Genomic DNA, 20,974 nt, shown 5'->3' with positions numbered 1-20,974 from the left:
TGGAAATAGAAAGCAGGCCTTGGGAGACATTCCTCTGGCTATGCTGGGATGACTAACTATTGGATCTCCGCGGAGAAGAGAGTAGCGGAGGTTGCTCTCAAAGTAGTAACACAATGCTCACCCTAAGGATGAGGTGTGCATCATGATTGAAAAGATATCGTATTTAGTTAGTGTATAAAGATGCACGTCGACCCTGCCTTCTGGCTGACTTCAGATGAAGAGAAGCTGTCCAGCCAGTGGTCCCTACCATTCATTTGGACCTGGCCTCTTTCCTCCGCAATAGCAAAGCCGTACCGATTAGCTCAGAGAGGTGCCACGGAGTCTCTCGGTAGCAGCAAACCTTCCCTTGCCCTCATTTTATTGACACCCTGCATTAAAGAGTTTTACAAATGTCTTGTGCCTACCCATTTACTATTGCTATCATGAGCCCAGCTGCATAGGGTGCAGAGGGAGGAAGAATGGATAACAGATGCATTGAGAAGGCAGGGTAGACTTGCACCTTATAGACTAACCCAAGTGAGTGTGTGTGTGCATGTGCGCACGTGTGTGTATCTATATGTACCTACATCTGAAGTAAGCTTCAGCTCACAAAAGCTTGTGCTATGTATATATTGATTTTGGTTAGACTAGCAGGTACAAATCCTCCCCTGTCTTCTACTTGGCTTCCGACTAACACAGCCAGCTACATCTCTCATTTAGAAGCCCCATAAAAGAGCTTGTCTATAAATCCTAAGACACTAGATTTAAAGTTCGGTGCCCTGTGCCTCTCAAGTCTAGTCTCAGCCTCCTTGTTCTGCTAGATAGTGAAGGATCCCAGCTTCTCTCCCCTGGAACAAAGCCCTGGTTCCTTTTGCTCATTCATCAAAGCCAAGCTTTTTCCCAGGGAAGGTGTGGTTTGAAGGAATATTTGACTCCAAATTTCTTTCAAAAAGGATTAAAGGTTTACACATTCTGGCTCAAAATGACTTTTTATTTTGAAATATAAGTTAGTGACAGCACTTTTTTAAAAAAGTCCAAGAAGAGACATTTCAGAAATAAAAATTGGGTTGATTTTTTTTTTCCCCTGAATGTTTGGCTCATGAAAATTTTTGAGGTTTCAGTTTTTTGTATCTTTCTGTGGGAACGGAGTTTTATTTTGACCATTGCAAAAATCATCACAAAATGGAAAAAACATTTCCTGCTCAGCTCTACCGAATGTCGCATTGATCAGAGGGGCAGGATATGCAAGTGGAGGGGAAATGCCCTATTTGTCGAGGGGTAGAAAGTAGAAATGTGTTGGCAGATTGTTTTGCCTGAATTACAGCTGGCTGAAAAGCAGTTCGTGGATTGGAAATGTTAGCGGTCCTGGCAGAATCAGCGAGCAGAGCGCAGGCCGCGGAGCCAAAGATAGGTGGAGAAAAGGAATTCATCACCTGGCTCTGTGATTTCTCACAGGGGAGAATAGACGATGGTTTGTCATGCGGGTGGTGTTGGCATGAGCTGTGCGCAGCTGTTTTAATTGCATAGGATGAGCGACTCGTGAAGAGTCTGTGTGAAGCGCCCTGGAAAACGAAAAGCTTTTGTACGCACACACTGGGGTGTATGCCTCATTGTTGGTCATGTTTTCAACCTGTATGGCGATATTTTTCTGTTATAAACCTCCCTTTCATTAGCAAGCACACAGCAGCTGGCTGGGAATTGTTAGAGTTGGTCAGGATCCTCAGGAGCAGAGGTTCAGACCCTCAAAGGCGTAGGTGCCTAATTCCCACTGAAATGGGTGGCATTTGGGCACCCAAGTAAAGTTACTGTAAAGTGCCTTTGAGCTGCACCCGGGTGTCTTCTGAGGTCACTGAATGAGACAGAAAACGGGAAATGTGTATGGATGTTAAAATATCCATGCTTTAAATGAACACCTTCAAACGTGGCTGCATCTAAAAGGGACGTATTTGGTAGCTGTGTTGGTCTGAGACGAAAAGAAATGCAAAAATCTAGCGCTCTTGGTTCAGAGATGAGACCTTTTAAGGCATTGTCGCTGGACCAAGAGTTCTCCATTTTTGCGTTTCTTTTTCTCTGCATCTAAAACACGCTGGCAGCCCCTTGACGACGAGCAGGGTCTGGCGCTCACAATGCTGTGCAAAAGGGAAACCACAGTCCCGGAGGGCAGATGCCACAGCGGCTTGGACGGGAGCTGACCTGGCTTGGCCCATGCAGTACACGCGGGCTGACCTGCTGGGGTGAAGGCCGGGACCGCCTGATCCCCCAAAGACAGCCCTGGGCATCTGCAAGCATTCGGCTGGCCTGTGCCCTTCTTCCCCTTGGCCTCTGCCCATTGACTAATCCCAGTCAATGGCCCTTTGAAAACGCTTTCTCAAACAGTCAAGAGCAGCAGCTAAGCTGGTTTCCATCTGAATCATAAGTCGGCACAGCGGCGCTGGAGCGCCCAGCAGACATGTGTGTGTGCGTGTGGGACTGGATGTTGATTTTAGCCTGAAACAACTCCAGGCTTTATCAGGCCCATCTCTTTCCCACGGTTTTCTGTTGCCAGTGAGGTCACTGGTCCCTTTAAACCGCTGCTGAGACCAATCACCACGCGGGGGTGGGCGAGGGGAGAGGGGGACAGGAGACAGTTCACACAGCCTGCTCCTTTTACAGGAAGACTTTGGGCTTGCAACCAGCCTGGGGGGAGGGATGAGAACCTGGGAAAGCCTGAGCCGCGGAGTAATCCGTCACTCCTGGGAGATGTCTCATTAACCCATTAACCAGGGAGGTTAAAGACGTGCTGAGAAGGGAGAGGGGGTGGGGTAGGGGAAGCAGGGGAGGAGGAGGCTGTGCTTTGCCCAGCGCAGCGCTCGGCTCTCCGGCGGCTGGGGCTGATCCGGGAGCGCCCCAGGATGAAGCGGCTGGGCGAGGAGAGCTCGTCGGACACTGAGTCGGATGGCACCATCGATGTGGGCAGGGAGGAGGAGTACAGGTGGGCCAGGGCCAGGGCCGGGGCTAGGGGAGAGGGGCTGCTCTGCCACTGCTGCGCGGGGGGCGCCTTGCCCACGTCCCCTTGACCCCCGCTCACCCGCACCCGATCCCCACCGGAAAACCAGGGGATTGCCCCCCACCTGGGGGCAGAGGGAGCCTGGCCATTCCCCAGGATCGGGTCTCCGGGGGGGGATCCAGCGCCTCTGTCCGCCCGCACCTCCGGGCTGCTGGATGCTGGCATCGGGAGCAGCGCTCCGGGGGGTCCCCCAGGCTCTCGATCTGCAGAGGTCACAACCCCAAGGCTGATCCCTTTTATCAGACCCGCTAAGAAATCGCAAAAAAATATAAAATTGCAACAACAACAACAAAAAATTATCTTTTTTCCGCACGGTTTCAGGCTTGCGTGAGCTGGCAGAAAATTGTCTGCGGTTTCTTAGTGGGTCTAATAAAGGGGATGGGCTCAGAACCAAGGATGCTAGAGTTTTTTGTGTTTCTTTTTTGGCTCGGGCCAACACAGCTACCCAATGCATTCCTGAAACAACCCCAGGGCTGCATAGATGAGGGAGCAAGGGACCAGGCAAAAATTGCCCCTGAGGGAGCAGGGTGCAGGACAGCACGGGGAGCGCCCACTGCCAGGACTCCCACAGGGACTTTGGGCCAGGCTGGTTCTCTGTTGTACAGGGAGCCCCGGCTGTGAGGTGTAATTTGTTCCTGCCCAAGATGATCTCGGGAGGTCCCTTCCAGCTCCTAACATCTATGAATATTTACAGCTGTGATTCTCCCACCGGGCGCCTCGAAGGCCTTCAGGGTGCTGCGGGCTGCCACGCCGCGTCAGCATGGTGGGGTGCGCAACCACAACGGGCAAGATTAAACCCAGGATTTGAAACAGGGATCAAGAGCTCCCTGCCCTGCTGTGGTCTCTCTGTTCTTTGCAACAGAAGAGCTGCTCTGTTATTTTTCCGTAGGCAAAAAAAGAGTGAAAACCAAGAGTTGGCTTTCTCCGAGGGGGCCTCGAGTCTAGCCAGGTTGAGAACCACTGGTGTACAGAGTGGTCGGAGGGCCTGGCGGGGGGGGAGATGTGAATACACATGTACAAAGCGTTGTCTCTCTTCGTTAAATAGCCATCAGAACAATATTAGGAAGCCTGACCAGAAGAAATGCATGAATCCTAACCCTCCAAAAACTCAGCCTAATTCTCTGTAAATCATTCACATTTATCAGTGCTAATGAAACCTTTTAGAAAGAAGCCAGGTCTGGCAGAGCAGGGTCTAGGTTTGCAGTTCATAAATCTGCATTGCATTCAAGCAGTACGGGGGGGGGTTTCTGCTTCGCTGTGAATGGAGTTTCACTGCATTTGCCTTCGCAGCGAGTTAGTTCTGCTTGTGAGGCACCAGGCGCACCATGCCATGTATATACAGAGCACCTCACGCTGTCCGTATTGAGCACGTGCTCTCATGCAGGTTTATAAATTATATATCCATTGTGTTTTGGATAAGAGTAATCCTGCTTCAAGCAGGGGGTTGGATTCTGACCTCTGGAGGCCTCTTCCAGGCCAACTTCTCTGTGACTCTGTGAGATGCTGCGATTAATGTAGGTGTTGACACACAAATGCAGCAAACCCATATGCAGAAATCGCACCTAGCAGATGCTCAAACAGCATAAAGACAACAGGGGTATGAGACGCTTTTCAGTACAAAGATGGATTATCGTGTATAAGAAAAATATTGTGGGAACACTTGGCACGTGCCTAACAAAAATGTATTTTTAACGGCCCAAGCTTGGGCTGATTTTGGCCTGCTGTGCAGAGAACGCTGTGCCTGCAGAAACTTTCCGAAGTGTGGAAATGCTTTGCCAAACTGAAAAATACTTCACTTTGGTAGAGCGAGCTTATCATCCTCTTCCCAGACTTGTATTTCTTCCTTGCTGGTCACGTGCCCCGGGGGTTTTGTGCTAGACCATGAACTTGCTTGGATTTTAGCATCCTCGCTCCTGATTTCCCAAGGGACAGAAATAGGCTGGCAGAGCACTGTTGTTCTGGGAACTGAGGAGCTGTGGTGGAAAGATGAACCACCTCTCGCTTCCCAGGACCATGGAAGAGCATTCAAGCAGAGGGTTTGTGTAGCTGTCCTGCCAAATGTACTGCATCCAGGAGGTTTTACTGTCTTCCCAGCTGGCTGCCATTACAAAGGATATCCCTCCTTTGCAATCCAAACGTGCCCACAGCTGCCCTTATCCTGCTCTTTTTATCACGCGTTGTACAAGAGATGCTCAGAACGGTGACACTAGGTTGATAGACTAAGTTGCTTATACCAGAAAAACTGGATCTGACCTCTTTCTCTCATCTTTACCTGCTCTGTCTTGCTTCGTGCACTGTTACTATGGGTCTTTTGTCTCCTCCTTGGATCTCAGACGCAGAAAAATGTGAAGGTCACCCTCCCTCCGTTTTTCCCATTGTAGCTGTCTTTTCCTTGAGCCCCTGCATTTCCTTGAGCCTGGGACTCGCTGCTGGTGACAGAACAGTGCCCTCAAGGGATGTTCAGCAGCAGGCAGTGGTCGCTGCTGAGAAATGCTGCCTCCCATCCCACCGGCTCCCCCAGAGCCGAGTGCCACCTTTGTAGAGCTATAACACCTCTTCTTTTGGGGAATAACTGGTTTGATTAGTTTAAAAGTTTACTTTTCTGCTGTTTCCTGTATCAAGGATACTGTCCTGCGCAACCCAGAGTCACTGTGGTCTATCACACGGCAGGAGAAACAAGCCTGCAGCTCCCAGAGGCATCCTCAGTAAAATAATTACAGCTGCCCCAGAGCAGCCCTTATAGATTACTTGCATGATATTATTGGGTTTGAGATAAAAGCGACCCAAATTCCTACTGACTGCAGTGAGATTTGTGGGTGCCTCATCCCATTTTCATGAAGCTAGTATAAAGGAAGCAAAGTGCTGCAGGCTTGACACCAGCCGGCTAATGCAAGAGATCTGAAACCTTCATGGCTGGGGAAAGCTGATACCCCGGTTCAGGGCCTCAAAAGCTCAGATCTCTGCTTTTTCAATGCCTCAGAAGGACATTGCATATTTTGATGCCAGAAGACAAGATGTGCCTGTTAGTGGAACAGACAGCCTTGTCCAGAAATCTCTCTCAATCTGATACTTTCGGAGGTTGGGGTAGGGGGAAGGCAAGACATAAATTACAGCCCAGCTCCACCTGCCCATGTCCCCATTTACTTGGCTCTAAACTGACCGGGCTTGAGATGCTCGAATTTCAAAAGACTCCATTCTTCGGAGAAAAGTGCCTGCAACAAGTGTGTGTCCAGCATGTGTGTGAATGAGTCACAAAGGGACAACGGGTAAAAGCTGCCTTCCCTTTTCTCCCCCCTCTCTCTCTTTACTTAGCCAAGTGTCCAGGTCGGTATCTCCCACCACAACATTGCAGATACAAGCCAGGAAGAAGCGGAGAGGGGTGAGTGACCCTTACATTACAACACTGAACAGCCATGCCACCATGCCCCGTAGTGGGGAGCCAGCTGCACCATTTTTAGTGCTCGTTACTGCGTGGTCTATAGTTCACCATAGCACTGTGCTGTGAAAGATCCCTTCTCTTCCCTGAACCATCTGTTGTCGGCAGTAAGGCTGAAGTCCATATCCCAAAGGAGACAACCAGAACTAGAACCATAAGAGATGGGAAGGACCTCCGAGGGTGCCTAGTCTGGCCCAGGTGGACAGGACTCCTGTCTTCCATCTCCATCTCTTCAGCATTTGGCATGGGCTGCTCTGGAGACCACAGAAGCCTCCAGTTTAATTTGGATCGCTCCGGGAATGCGTTTTCCTTCCAGCAGCCTCCCTGGTCTCTCTATTGTGCTCCATCCCTAGCGCGTCCCCTAGACGGTGGCCCATGAAGAGGACTTCAGAAGGCAGCATTATGGCAGGATTCCTCTGAACCTTAACCAGGGAATCCCTCCCTCCCCAGCCATATCTGGGACTTTTAGGACCTTTTCATCCTGCCCCAGCCATCTGGTCCAGCATGAAGAGGCTGCCATGCCTTGTGGAGGTATCTCCCCAGCCCTTGTTGGGCAAGGCATTGGATGTTTCTGCCCCTCAGCATTTCTGTCTGTAACATTTGTTTCCTGCCATTAAAAGAGCTTATTTCAAGCTATAGATATTAATGGGGATTTTAAAGCTGTGGGAACTGGGCTGGCCTACTTCATGGAGGACTGGATGGCTTTGTAACTGGATGTGTATGTGAACACTCAAGACCTGTACAGTGGTGATGCATAGGGGGTGCATGGGGGTGCACGTGCACCCCCTGAGAGCGCCGGTGCACCCCCTGATGGGCCGTGCTCCCTGCTCAGGCGATGGGCGGGGGGCAGGTGGATGCGCTAGCTGGGGAGTGGGAGCACCGTGGCCGCTTTCTGGCCAGCAAGATCGGCCGTGGCGGGGACACCCCCCACCAAGTCACTGACTAGTCACTGGGGGGGCACATGCCCCCTGACTAAGGCAGCACCAGTCATCCATGGACCTGTAGATAGGAGTGGTAGAAGAACAGGATTTAACCATAAAGCTATTGGAGCGCGTGGGGCCCAGCTTTTCTCCCCTCAATGGAATTTTCTTGCAGATCATTGAGAAGCGGCGTCGAGACCGTATCAACAGCAGCCTGTCTGAACTAAGGCGTTTAGTCCCCACGGCCTTTGAAAAACAGGTATGCAAAGAGGATTGGATGAGATGGCATCATAACTTTGGGGAAAGCAATGGATGGCAACGTCTCCTGATGCATCTAAGCATGTGCTAAGGCAGGGGTGACCAACCTGAGGCACAGGCAGCCTCTCTGTGTGGCACACAGCAGATCAAGGAGAGGCAGCACAGTGGCAGGTAGGGTAGGGAGTAGAAAGCAGAGCAGATTGGGCAGGGGAGGGGGATTGGCTCTCTGGGGGGGTACAGAGCTAATTTACAGCATGCCTGCCAAAAACATTGGCCCCCAGTGCAGTAAGGGGTGGTATCAGACAGATAAGGGAATTATCCTAAAGCAGCGCTGTGGCCCAAAGGGGCAGGAGGCCCTTTCTTTTTACAGCCATTCTATGCTGGGATATAACTTAATGAGCTCTCATAAGCTGAGCAGGATCTTGCTCGATTGGTATGTGGGCAGGAGAATTTCCAAGGGACACTTGTAGCAGGTGCTATAGAAAACAATGATTGCAGTAGGTAGCATTTTGCTCTCGGAGCCATTGGAAGTCACCATCCTAATGCTTCTATTCAGCTCAGGTTATTTAGGTCTTTTGGATGAGATGTTGTCCTGTCCATTCATGCCAGAAAGACCTCCTAAAATCTAAGTCACCTCTCTTACACATGTGATTGTTAATTTATTAGGTCTCCTGGTATCTGATGAATATTTAAATGTTTAAAGGCCCTTCACTTGACACAGTTCTTCTTCCAGTAGGGTATTTATTAATCCAAGAAACCGTGTCCAAATTTTAACGCGGTTAGTTACTTTCTGCCTCCTTAAATACCTCCTATAGTTACATTTCCAGAAATGCTGGTCTTCACTTGCTCTTTTTGTAATGGTTGTGTAACATCAGTGACAGCTGTGTCTCATCTCCAAGGCAGCTGCATTTCTGGAAGTGGGCATATAGAGTCTCTTAGGATTTCTTTGAGGATTAAAAGGCCTACATAAATATTATTTTCTTGTGATCCTTTCAGAGAATAAATGGGTGGTAAAATACAGTGGAAAAATGACGTTCAAAAATTGTCAGGGAGCCTTACAAAAGATTACTTCAACCTAAAAGCAGATAGAATTAATCAATGTGGAGATTTTCAGTTTACGTCCCATTGTCTTTTGAAGCAGGTCCATTTTCCTGTCCCTTGATCTCAGATGAAGTCTAAACTTCAATCTGCTCTTCTGGCCCCTTTTGAACTTAGGGGAAGTTTGGAGGCCACTTGATGAAGACTCCCTAAGGTGGCTTCTTGCCTTCCAAATGCCAGACTAATGGTTCCTCTTCCTTTGTCCCTTTCTGCTTTCACTATACAGGGCTCCTCCAAATTGGAGAAGGCAGAGATCCTGCAAATGACAGTGGATCATTTAAAAATGCTTCACGCTACTGGAGGAACAGGTGAGAACTTCTGTAAACTTACGGAGTGAGAGTGAAGTTCTGGAGCCCCTTGAAGGTTAATGACCAGGCTCCCACTGACTGTGTCATAGGCGACATTCACCTGTCCCACCACTACAGAGGACAACATTCATTGTTGTAGCTTATTTGTCCCAGAAAGCATTAAAACTAATGTTCCAGAAAATAGTTTGCAGTTTTTTTCCTTCTAAAAGGAAATGGCTCTCCCCTGGGGAGGCTTCAGCCTTCCTGTGCTACTGGGTTTTTTTCTTGAATCCTACAGATGGGTCAGTGTCTCACATTTTGTGCCTTGGCAGGCTGAGGTATGGCATATGGTATGTCCTGTGTAACCGCCGACAAGACAGCCAGCTCCCAGAACAGTGACAGCATTGCTATTGCCCCGGCAATGTACCGCTGCGATCTGCCCAGTCAAGAGTACACAGTTAGTCATGCTCACAAATGGACTTTGCTTCCAAAAAAAGTATACTAACGTCCGTGCCTCCCCCCAGGATACATTTCCTGCACAGTCTGAATTCTGGTTAGTGACTCCGCATACAAACATGACTTTTTTTTCATCTCATGGCTTGTAAAACGTAAGGGGGATACACGCCCTACTCAAAACTTCAAAACCAGCAGAAGTCCCATCTCCACCGTACTGTGGCAAGGTTCCCAGTTCCAACAAAGTACTCTCTGACTCTATGAGAGCCCAGACTGGTTTTGCTCGTAGATCGCACCGAAGTCTGGACTTGAGTAGAGGTATAGCTTGGGCTTGGAGCATCATTTATTGGACTAAGATAGCTCTGCAAATGCTGAGCCGTGCAGTCAGCTGGTTTTCCAGAATATTAAGCAGTGTGGGATTTTGCTGTTCTGGTTGAGTTCTCTGCTTTATTGCCTACCCTCTCTACAGCAGTGGTCTCCAAAGTGGGGTGCGCGCAAGACGATCCATTGGGGTGCGGGAAGAAAATATTAGAACTTCTATTTCTATTTATATAAATATACATATATTGGGGGTGCGTGCTCAAAAATGTTTTACTGATAGGGGTGTGCAATCAAAAAAGTTTGGAGACCACTGCTCTAGAGGAGGGAAATAGAGGCCCAAGGAATAAATGGCTGCTCTAATTTGTCTCACTGGTCTTCTCCCAAGCCCATGCCTTCTGACCTCTGTGTCCAGTAGTTTTGGTTCTGAAGCTGTCTTGTGTCCTCTAGGCTGACGCCTGCTTAAATAAAGCATGAATAACAGTCAAACCGTGGTTGTTAAACTCATGGAGAGCCCACCAATCTTTCCACACAACCTTCATCTTGCTAGACCCTCGGATGGTTCACCCTTCCACAGGGACAGCCGTGGAGTAGAGACTAATATATCCATTTTGTCCTGCATGTTGGTCCCTGGTGGCATAAGGCTAAATGCAAATTGTATGAAAAAGGATGGGGAAATTGGAGAGCAGATCAGAATTAATGCCCAGTGGGTGCGTGTTTTCTCCCCTTACAGGGTTCCTAGATGCCCGAGCCCTGGCGGTGGATTACAGAAGTATCGGCTTCCGCGAATGCCTCACTGAAGTTGTCAGGTACCTTGGTATCCTTGAGGGACAAAATGCCGCTGATCCAATCCGACTGCGACTGCTGTCCCACCTGAATAATTATGTTGCTGAAATGGAGCCTTCGCCTGTGGCTGCTTCCTTTCTGCCCTTTCAGCTTTGGCCATGGTCCTTCCTTCACACGTCCATGGTGCCTGCAAACCGGGTGCCCATACCAAGAAGGGAGGCTGCCCCTGGTCCAGCTGTTTTGACTGCTTCTGCCCTGGCTTATCCAAGTGCCGGTATGAGACCAGCTCCCGTTCGCCGAATCCCTAGTGACATCGCGCCAACTCGCCGAAGCTTCCTGTCCAACAGGATAGCTTCTTCATCCCGGAGGGTTAGACACGCAGTAGTGCCAGCCACCCCCAGTGCCATGTCGGGTGTGCCATCGCCACCCGGTGCCTTGAGAGAGACAACATCCCGGACCACGCAGATAGCAACGTTCCTGCTCTCCCCCGCGGCAGCTGGCATCCCTATACCACCCGCTTACACAACTCCTCCAGCGCTGAGTGCTTCTGTCCAGGGCCCAGGAAGCAGAGCGGGAACGTCCAGACTCTGCCGCTCTTGGGCCACTGAAATTGGAGCTTTCTGATCCTTCCTCTGTTAGGAGACAAATATCCTCAGCTACCACTGCTTGGACTTTTAAGAGCCAGCCCAGCTGAACAGGCATCTTCCCTGCTTTGCAGAAATAAGGGCTCCATGAACATCCTCCCATCTCATTCCTGACACCATTGTCCCTCCCTCCACCTTTTTCCCACTCTTACATTTCAGATGTGCGGCCGTTCTGTTGGACCCAATGAATTTGCGGACAGCTCCATCTTATGCACTACTGGTTATTATGGCTGAGGTTTATACAGACATTCTCATTCAGGCCTTGCCTTTTCTCCAGCAGAGGCCCTCAGTGGAAATGAATGCTGCAGTCTGGAAAATATAATGCAGCCCTGGAACTGATTCCTATATTTTTGGAGACTCGAAACTCCCGAGCAGTGACCTGTTCTGATGCTGATTTCCTGGGAATCTTCTCCCTATGGTCCCACCATGGTTTTTGACCTAAGTAAGGAGAGAAGTGTAAGAAAGTAGCAGTGATGAGCCTCTCTTCTTGTGACCTAAAGTGACTTTGGAGAACTGAATCCACCCCCTTTTTAGGACTGCCATCAGCAGTCACAACCATTTGAAGATACCTTTCCCATTTGCTAATTCCCCCGCTTTTCCTCCACAAGGATGCAGAGTTTGCCACTGCTCATCATAAGCTCCTTCCAAATGCATTCCCTCCACCCCATGGAGTTAGATAAAAGCATGACAGAGCTACTGCCCCATGTCTCCGAGTTGAAATACCACGATCCCTGTGATGCATCTCCATTGCGTGGGCTTGTTCCAGCACAGGACGTCTTACTACTGGACACATTCGAGAGCTGGTGCATCCCCCACTACCATGTACAGCCCGCCTCTACCTTCTCCCAGCACTTCCCCAAGCTAGGACCTTTTCCAGCGTCATCCATGTACTCGGTTCATATCGAAATGAATCTGGTGCTGAGAATGGATTGATTTCAGGAGGTTGCGTTAGATACTACAGTGCAAAATGTCCCAGCTAGGTACTGTATGGGGCTGCCAAGCAAAGAACGCAGATCTGAAGGAGCGAGGCGCTGGCTCTCCAGAGTAAGAATACACCAGATCTTGCTCAGGATGACAGGAAGAGGGCAGATTTTCAGTGACACCTGTCAGGCAAGGATGATGGAGGCAAAAAGATGCCTTTTCTTCCCCCCTCCCTCTCCCCTTTAGCAACATGAAAAGCTGTTACCAAAAAGGGAGAAGGGGGAGACAGGGTTATATACCAGTTTCTTAGTAGCAGGCCCTTTTACTGTACTTTCTTTCCTGTTTTTCCAACCCATCTCCTTTTTTTTTATTCGAATGTCTTAATGCCTGCCTTATGAATCAACCCTGTCTCTGGGCTGCATCCCAAACCCAGTGGTAGTCGTTCCAGGCACTTCAGTGAGCTTTAGGTCAGACCCCGTGCTCTTGTCTTCTGTATCCTGAAAGCTTTCTCTGCCCTTTTCTCTCTGTGTCCCTATATAATTGCCAGGGTTATTGCTCTCTTTGTCATTGTCTGTGCATTCTGTTCTAGTTGCTGTTCTCAGGCTGGTCTGTTCCACTTCCAACTCTTCTGATGTGTAGGGGTGTTTAGAGGCAGTATGCACCAGTAGTTAGGGGCCTGGACTTGGCTTCAGCGGGCATTGTGCTCTCTCCCCAGCTCAGTCTGCTGTGACTTGGCCTGAGTCACATCACTTCTTTGTGCCTCTGTTTCCCCCTCTCTAAAACAGAGATAATAAATAGTGCATCCATCTTTTTTGTAAAGAGTTTTGATATCCACAGATGCAAAACCCTCTGGAAGAGTGAGGTGCTCTCACATCCTGCTGAGATCAGACAAGAAAGGGCCCTTGCAAGCAGCTGCCCTGAATGAGTGCAGGAAGCAGAAGCAGTGGGAATGGCCGTGGTAACCAGATGGCCCTAGACGCGTTAAAACCAGGACCTCAGTTCCTACAGGATGTGTTGGGATCCTGGGGCTTGCCTTCCCAACAAGATGTCTGTCATGCAGCCACAAGCTGTCTACCACCCATGGGGAGCTTCTGACAGCCATACCCTTCTGCATATAAAGTGAAAAGTGGGCAGCGAGGGTCCTATTATGCCTGGAAGTGGAGGCAACCAGATGCACCTGAAAACAAAACAGGAACCTTCTTCCCTGAAACTGCTTGTCTCTAAATGTGTGCAGAGGCTGGTAGTGGTAGGGGCTCATTTTAAGGCAGCTTCATCACATCCCTGGGAGTCTAATGTGGTCAGCAGGTACGAACACAGAAAGAGGAGCAGAAAAATAGGGACAAGGAGAATAGGCAGGAAGGTCTTATTAACGGACTGCACGCTTCCCTTCCCAAAGATCGAACAACTGGGTGGCTGCATATTGCCCAAGTGGCTTATTGATAGAGGCGTGTGCCTGCCCTGTGCGCATTACCAGTGTGTGTCAGATTTTGGGGGGATGTGAATGGTGCCCAATTCTTTTGATGAAAGACACTGAACTTAATACAAATGAGTGTCTCCGGTCCACGCCCTCCCTCGTTTCCTGATGTGGCAGAGCCAGCAGGGATGAGAGATTCCTGTCTGATAAAGTCAGAGAAGGTCCCCGGGGACTGAGCACTGCTGGAGCTAGGTTGCACATTAGAGCTTGCCATGCGAAAGTAGCCTTGCCTCACTTTGCACTGTGCAGAGCTGTTAGATTTGCAAGCTGTCAGACACCTAGCAAAGGTGTCAAATAAAGTCTTTCAAACCCATGTTGCAGTTGTGAAGTGCACTGTTGTGTCCCAGCTAACTTTTTAACTAGTGGTGTGCACACGTAGCCAGAGCAGGTTTTGCTGGAGAAGCCCGATCCAATCTGCCTACAGCACCATCAATTTTGAACCTGGCAGGCTTTTGTTTCCAAAAAAAACCCACTCGCAAGTGTATAAGGTGACCGCGGCTAGCATATGTACTAGTCTTTTGTGTTTGTTACCACACACGGGGATCCCAAGTTTTCTACCCCATAGCCCTCCTCACCAGTCAAAACAAGTCAAAGGAATGATTAACAAGGCCTTTCTGAAGTCAAGCAGCCATTGCTGCTGAGCGCAGGGCTTGAGAACAATTTGAACTTGTCAGCTTGGTCTGGCTCTCCACTTGGCAAGCCTTGCCCACAGCCCGAGTACTGCGTGAAACTTGCTATTCTGGGCCTGACTTGCAGCAAAACCCTGCCAAGTGCTGGCCTTAGTTTCTACAAGTAGCACCAAACTCATCTCTCCCACCCTGCTCGGACTTTGCAACTGCTTGGAAACCTCTCAAGCAACATTTTTAAAATGAAAATATATCTATATCTATTTAGTTATACATATACACACACACATACATACATCCTCTATCATAGACTTCCATCGCACCTTCTTTTAAAACCACCGTAAGAAACCTGCACGCCCATTACAATGACCCTTTCCCTAACCCAAACGCAGGCCCTTAGCCCCGGCCCCGGCGCGGGGTTTCCCTTCTCAGTTCGTTCTCGGGCCTCGTCGCTGTTGCTTCCACTGCTGCTGATCCCGCTGCTGTCCTCCTCGCCGGCTCCAGCCCCAGCTGGGTTGTTGTCCCCTTCACTCCCCCTGTGCGCTCCCCTTCCCCGGCCTGTGCCACGTGTCCCTTTGCTAGGTGGTGGTGGCTGCGTCCTCTCCCACCGCTTCCCCGTAGCAGGACTGGAGCTCGCTCAGAAACATTTTAGCACAGTCCGTTTGCTCGAGCTCACCGTGACTGTACGTCAGGCGGCTCCTGCATTGCCACCAGGCGCTCCTGATGCTGGACACAACCTGGTCGAAGCGGGTTGTCTGGGCCCCCGATGGTTCGTCAGGTGTCCGTACAGCGCTGCCTCCCTTGTCATCGGCTTCCTCCAGGAGCCAGCTTACCTCTTCCCGCGCTCCCTTGGCACAGGGCAGAGCCGCAGGAGGTGGTCGAGGGTCTCGCTCTCCACGCCTCCCCTGGGCGTACGCTGGGAGTGACAAGCCAGGTCAAGTCTCTGTGGTCTCTTCTTAGGTCTTTGTGGATGATCCGGTCCCAGATGGCCTGGCAGTCATCACCAGGGAGCAGCTCCGCGGTGGACAGCCTGCCTCTGTCTCTGTCTCTGCCTGCCTTCTGCATCTTCCTGTGGCCGGACGTGGTCTCCGGGCTTGCCTTCTGTAGCCCGTACTGGCTCCGGCACTCGCTCAGCCCCTGCAGAACCAGGGCTGCCCCACGGTGTGCGGTCTCCCTCTGGCTGGAGCATCTCAGGCGGTGACCTGGACAATACGTGACAAGGCAGGACCTTTTGGTTGCTGGCCCGGTCTCCAGCTTGCAGATCTGGTTCAAGCAACAGCTGATCATTCACCTTAATGTCTCTGTTTGAGAAAGGGATTACTAACGGGTGCTGGTACAGGGGGACCCATGGGATTGTTCCAGGGAGTTGGGGGTGTTTGCCCTCTCCCGGAGTTCCCCTTCACTCCCAGACCTTTCAAAATCTCCCCCAAGCCACTTGCTGCTTTAGGGGCTATGCTAGAAATTGTTGGATGAGCCTCTGGGAAGCAATTGCAGCTCTATTGGAGTCGTACCGTGTAAGTATGGGCCTGGGGCAAAACTTCAGCAGAAAGAACAAAGCTAGCGATAATGCAGTGATTGCACCACTCATTTTATCCTGAAGGCGAAATTACAACAATTCAAATCTTCCAGGAAGATGGAGTCGTCGAGTGGTTTCAAGAGAGGAATGAAATCCTCTTGTGGGAAGTAGGCAGTGCGACACGACAGCCCTAGAACCCGTGGTGCTGAAACACGGCACGACCGCCGGACAAAGCCACTTCCAGGGGTGTGCTGCCTCCAAGGACCCAACCTCCTGGGATTATTTCAGGCCTTTGGGGTTTTTATCCTAATTGGGATGTGGCTGTTTCAGAAGTAGCAGAGATTATACTTTCCTCTGCTTTTTGTCAGGCATTTTCCTATGCTTTGACCACTGCAGTGTAGTAGCTTTTGATCTAATACCTGAAGGTCCCAGACCCCCGAAACCTTCGGGCTTATCCTTCCACTAGAAATATAATGAAGGGTTAGTTGTGAAATGCACGGGCTGGGTTGTGCCAGAGGTGCAGTTGTGCAAACTGTTCACAGCAGCAGAGCAGATTTAAACAGATACAGTCTGCCTGTTAGCTCCTGAGGCTGAGAGTGAATAAGCACAGGGTATTGGATTAGCCTGCTAATTTAATGTACACATCTGCTTAGACTCTAAAGAGGAGACTGTTGTCATTCTGCAGATGCTTCATAAGGAGTAACTACGTTCCTCCTACCAGAATTCCCTTGCATGGCTAACACTGCTTTCCTATCACCCATTGCCTTAGCTGGGAGAAGTGTTCTCCAGAAATTTTTTCCCAATTAAATGAAATGCTGGAAACACAAGTGAACAATGTAATCTGAGTCTGCCCTCTACTGAGAGCTCATAAATGCTGTTTAGAAGGAAAGGGCAGACAAGGTTCTTTGGGTAAATATGATATCTTTGATTAGACCAGCTCAAAAAGCTGGAAAATTCTTCTTTGCAAGCCTTCGGGCACAAACACCCTTTGTCAGACTGAGGAAGCATCTGCAGTTGGTGTGTGCGCTCTTCCTGGATGGGATGAATAGAGGGTCATGAATGCAGGAGTCTGGTCACTGTTGAACCGCGTTCCTCCTTGAGCAGCATTTAGCTGAAAACGTTGCCATCTTTATTAAAGAACTAGACTACATTTTACTAATGTCTGCTGTGCAACTGGGGCTCATTAAGTAACCTTTCTGAATCATGACGACCAAGTGACCCCAGAAGACCATAGGGCAAGGGGTCTCACTCTGGCTTATCACGTGGTCTGTGGCAGTGCGGTGGAATTATAAAAGAAAAGCAAAAATCTATAACTCTTGGTTCGGCAATGATACCTTTTATTAGACCAATTAGGACATTGCAAAAAAAAACCCAACAAAAAACCTCTTTTTCTGCAAGCTTTCAGGCTCAAAGTCCTTTCATCAGGCTCTGGGAAAATTAGAGATGGTAAAAAGTCCCCAAAGTAGGAAGTAAACTTCATTTTTGCACTGAGGGATTTTGCAGAGAGTTCTAGATGTTTGCCTTTCTTTTTGTCTCAGACCAACACAGCTACCAAATACATCCCTGAAATGTGGAAGATGCCGATTTTTGGGCGATTTTTGGAATTTAAACTTCATTGCAGAACAACAAGAAAGATTTTTAAACCTCCCTGTTTGCCATCGGACACCTCCAGGGCAGGTACCTTGCCTGAACAAAGAGCAACTCAGAACAACTCAGAGACACTCTCATGGGCCCAGAGGGACAGATTTTCCATCTCCAGCTCCCTCTGTGCAAAAATTAAGTTTATTTCCTACCTATGGGGACCTTTTACCAGCTTTAATTTTCTCAGAGCCCAAAAGCTTGCAGAAAAAGAGATTTTTGTGTGTGTGAGATTTCCCAGTGGGTCTAATAAAAGGTATCATTTCTGAACCAAGAGTTCTACATTTTCACATTTCTTTTTGTCGCAGACCAACCCGGCTACCAAATACATCTGTGAGATTACAAAGACTATTAAAAGAATATCATCAGTAACCTTTGCTCCAGCTTCTTGTAAGGTCTCCAAAGTATCGGGAAAGCTCTTTGGCAGCCACACCTCTCAGACCGAGGAAGCCCAGGGGCACTTGTATATCTGGGAGCAGCAAGAATAGTGGGATCCATTTGACTTACTGTATTGTTTTCTGGTACAGAAAAAAAAAGATGGGGCTTGGGTGACCTCACAGTCCCTTAATTCATATAACAAGGCTAGACAGTATCTGGGAGTGACTCCAACTTGGCTGGCAGGCATTGCACACATGGCCTTTATGGGATGACCACACAGTTTTGGGGAATGTGGGCCTAGTATAATCTTAACTGACACATGGGTACATGGATCTGGATATTCAAACATCTAAAAAGAATAAGGGCTTCAAAAATGGTTTCCCATCAGTTAGCACAACGGCTATGCTCAGGCACCAGTATTTTGAGGCTACCTGGGCCATATAATATTTGTTCAGGAAAGCTTGGACAGGAGCACTCGATCCATAACCTACTCTGGGGTAAATGTTTTCTAACAAAACTCTAGAGCTGAGCTGGCAGCCTGCAGGGAAGTCGGGCAGCGTGTGAGCTTCAGAGTGAAACGTGAAGGCTAGCAGGATGGAGGCAACGGGACCGGACTCCCAGAGGGTCACTAGAGTGGCCGGTGGGCCTTCCCGCACACGTGTCCTCACCATAGTCCAACAACCTGGGCAGGAATTGTGAACACGGCTGTGGACAGGAAAGCTGAGCGCAGAAGCATCGAAGTGCAGGTAACTGGGAAGCAGCAGTTACAACTGAAGAACCTTGTAGAACAAGATGTTTCTCCATTGTTTCCTCTGATTCTTCCCACTGGAAATGATGAAAGATAGCAGAAGGACAGGCTTATGGAAGAAAAAAAAAATGCAGGATGAAAGAAATGTAAATGTGTAAGTGCAGAACTGTATTATGCTAGCAACAAGACCCAGCAAGATATTTAAGATTCCTTAACTAGATGTCTGCGAGGCTTGAATGTCATTAATGGATTGCTGGGGGCTTCCTTGATGTATCTTGAAAAGGTTGGGACTGGATAATTATGGATGTGCACAGCGCTGATTCTCATGAACATGGTGCTGGCCATAAGGAAGGGGAGTGAATCCCAGCTTGCTTCTTCATTCAGACTTGTTCAACCCTCATCCTTTTACTCCCCCTGCGAACGGAGAGTGACATCCTGCTTCCCCAGGGAGGTGTCATGGGGCCTTGGTCCTGCAGCACCCAGTGGCAGCCGGCACAGAGCCAGCACCTGTCTCGGGAGCTAGCACTTGCTCAAGGAAAAGCGATGTTGTAAATGGGAGGAGGCAATTTGTTACGGGAGCAGCCCCCGCTGGTGTCGCACCGGATCTGGGGGTCTGGCTATGCCTTGAAAACCTGAGCTCAGAGCTGAACAAGCAGAGAGGGAGAGTAGTGAGGAGCACACTTGCTTTTGGGGAGAATTTTACTCTATTATTGGTTTCTCTGCCTGTTTTTCCTGACCTCTCCTGACAGCCCAAGAGTTGATCTCAAGTGCCATTAAAAACTTGTACCCATAGACATGCTGCCCCATATCCAGGCTCCTACTCCTCATGCCCTTAGCTGCCCTGGGTTCTTCTGGTTACACCTGTCATCTCTCTGCTGGCCAAAGTGATGGCCTCATCCTGTGCCTCCTGCATCCAGATTGAATACATGTCGGTACAAATATTCCTGCATTCCAGCTCAGGGGTCTTCACAATCTGCTTTCCCTGTGCAGGAGCACCAGGTTTTATACATTGAGAGGTGGAGAGGTTGGTACAGGCATTAATACTTTTCACCACCCAGCTGTGCCTTCAGTGGCAGGGGGCAGGAAGGGTGTTCGGGATTTGGTTAGGGTGTTTGTCCTTCACCCGACGGAGGTAGGGTGAGGATATCAGTAGAATATGGTAGGCGTGTGGCCTGTCACTGAGCGCACGGGGTGGAGCAGACGGACTGCGTTTGGGCTGGAAGCAGGCCTGGGGAACAGTCTGGATGAGGTGTGTGATGGAAGGAGGGGGAGAAAGGTGTAGGAATCAGCTAAAAGATTTGGCCTCATTTGGTGTGCAGGGAGACGGGCAAATGAATGGGGGTGGGCAGAGGTATTACTTTACCTTGTGGTATTTGAAGTGGATTGGAGGGAACGTGCACATGGACGGAGAGGGGAATTCTTCCACGGTTTTCGAGATTTTGGTGGGAAATTGGACCGCAGGGTCAGACATGTTTCAGGGCAGGGATGTTAACAGAGTGTGGTGGGGTGGGGGCTGAGCCCTACGGCCCAGCAAGGAGTGTCAGGGTTTGGGGGCCACACTGCTGATTGGGTGGGAGGGTTGCCAACTCTGTTTCAATCCATTCTGGGAGGTTTCCAGAGTACCAGTGATCCCAATACACAACACCAACGTGCCTGTGTGCTTATGTAGATCAGTTATGGATTACGGTGCAGAGACTTCACATCAAGAAGGCAAATGCACATTACTATCGCGTTTAAAAAACCTACCGGACTGCTGTATAAATTGGATTTTATATTTATTTGAATGAATGCCCTCTCATTTATTTCCTGGGTGAGTCTCAGCAGTCTCCTGGAGATGTGTATCTAATTCCTGGAGCCTCCGGGGCAATCCTGGAGGGTTGGCATCCCTAATGGGTGGAGAGAAAGGGGATGCCCGAACCACCCTGGGGTTGTGTCCCTGGAAATTTCAGGGGGTATTGGGGTTTGGGTGTGAGCAGATGGAAAAAGTGTGCGCACGCATGTGTGTATGTGTGTCTGCGTGCGTGTGCATGTGTGCGTGCATGCGTGCGTGAGCGTGAGCATGAGTGAGGGCTTCCCCCGCTAGTCATGCAGGGGCGGGGGTTTCGATGGGGGTGTCTCTGGACCGGAGTGGATGTGTGCGCACAAGCTTTTCAACAGGGTCGTACGCTGTCCTGTTCCAGGATTTAGGGATTCGGCATTGTTGGGAATGGGGGACCAGAACATGGCGCATGGGGTCGGGTCGGGGCTGCCTGGAGCTCCTGGTGGGGAGCCAGGACACAGGGAGCCCCCCAGGGCTGTATGCCAGCACTGGGATGGAAATAGCTGGGAGAGCGGGTGAAGATTTGGGGGGGGAAGATTTTTGAGGGGGTGAAGATTTGGAGAGCGGGGAAGTGAGGATTTGGGGGAGGCTGACGGCTGGGGGGGGCACGTGACGATTTGGGGCCGAAG

At 49.7% G+C, this 20,974-nt stretch overlaps 2 protein-coding genes across 2 annotated transcripts in view; both read left to right on the top strand.

The window, feature by feature from the left end:
- The first annotated feature begins 2,628 nt into the window (after nucleotides 1-2,628).
- Nucleotides 2,629-13,933, top strand: HEYL (hes related family bHLH transcription factor with YRPW motif-like). The gene is made up of 5 exons (XM_019512364.1): nucleotides 2,629-2,950; nucleotides 6,338-6,404; nucleotides 7,557-7,640; nucleotides 8,964-9,045; nucleotides 10,529-13,933. The coding sequence occupies exons 1-5, from the start codon at nucleotides 2,871-2,873 to the stop codon at nucleotides 11,203-11,205; spliced, it is 990 nt and encodes a 329-aa protein (XP_019367909.1). The 5' UTR covers nucleotides 2,629-2,870; the 3' UTR covers nucleotides 11,206-13,933.
- A 1,463-nt stretch (nucleotides 13,934-15,396) lies between these two features.
- The window catches only part of PABPC4 (poly(A) binding protein cytoplasmic 4), a 25,551-nt gene continuing 19,973 nt past the window's right edge, over nucleotides 15,397-20,974 (top strand). Inside the window, exon 1 of the mRNA XM_019512363.1 lies at nucleotides 15,397-15,407. The gene's annotated coding sequence lies outside the window, so the exon portion shown is untranslated. The remainder of the gene's footprint in view (nucleotides 15,408-20,974) is intronic.

Source organism: Gavialis gangeticus, unplaced genomic scaffold, assembly GCF_001723915.1.
Source record: "Gavialis gangeticus isolate Ggan-Ray unplaced genomic scaffold, GavGan_comp1, whole genome shotgun sequence".
Lineage (NCBI taxonomy): Eukaryota > Metazoa > Chordata > Crocodylia > Gavialidae > Gavialis > Gavialis gangeticus.
This window is presented reverse-complemented; position numbering and strand designations above follow the sequence as displayed.

Excerpts from the sequence above, each read along its gene's own strand:
- HEYL (XM_019512364.1), top strand. The coding sequence starts at position 2,871 with ATGAAGCGGCTGGGCGAGGAGAGCTCGTCGGACACTGAGTCGGATGGC. Across the intron at positions 6,405-7,556 it reads CCAGGAAGAAGCGGAGAGGG|ATCATTGAGAAGCGGCGTCG; the intron begins GTGAGTGACCCT and ends ATTTTCTTGCAG. Across the intron at positions 7,641-8,963 it reads CCACGGCCTTTGAAAAACAG|GGCTCCTCCAAATTGGAGAA; the intron begins GTATGCAAAGAG and ends TTCACTATACAG.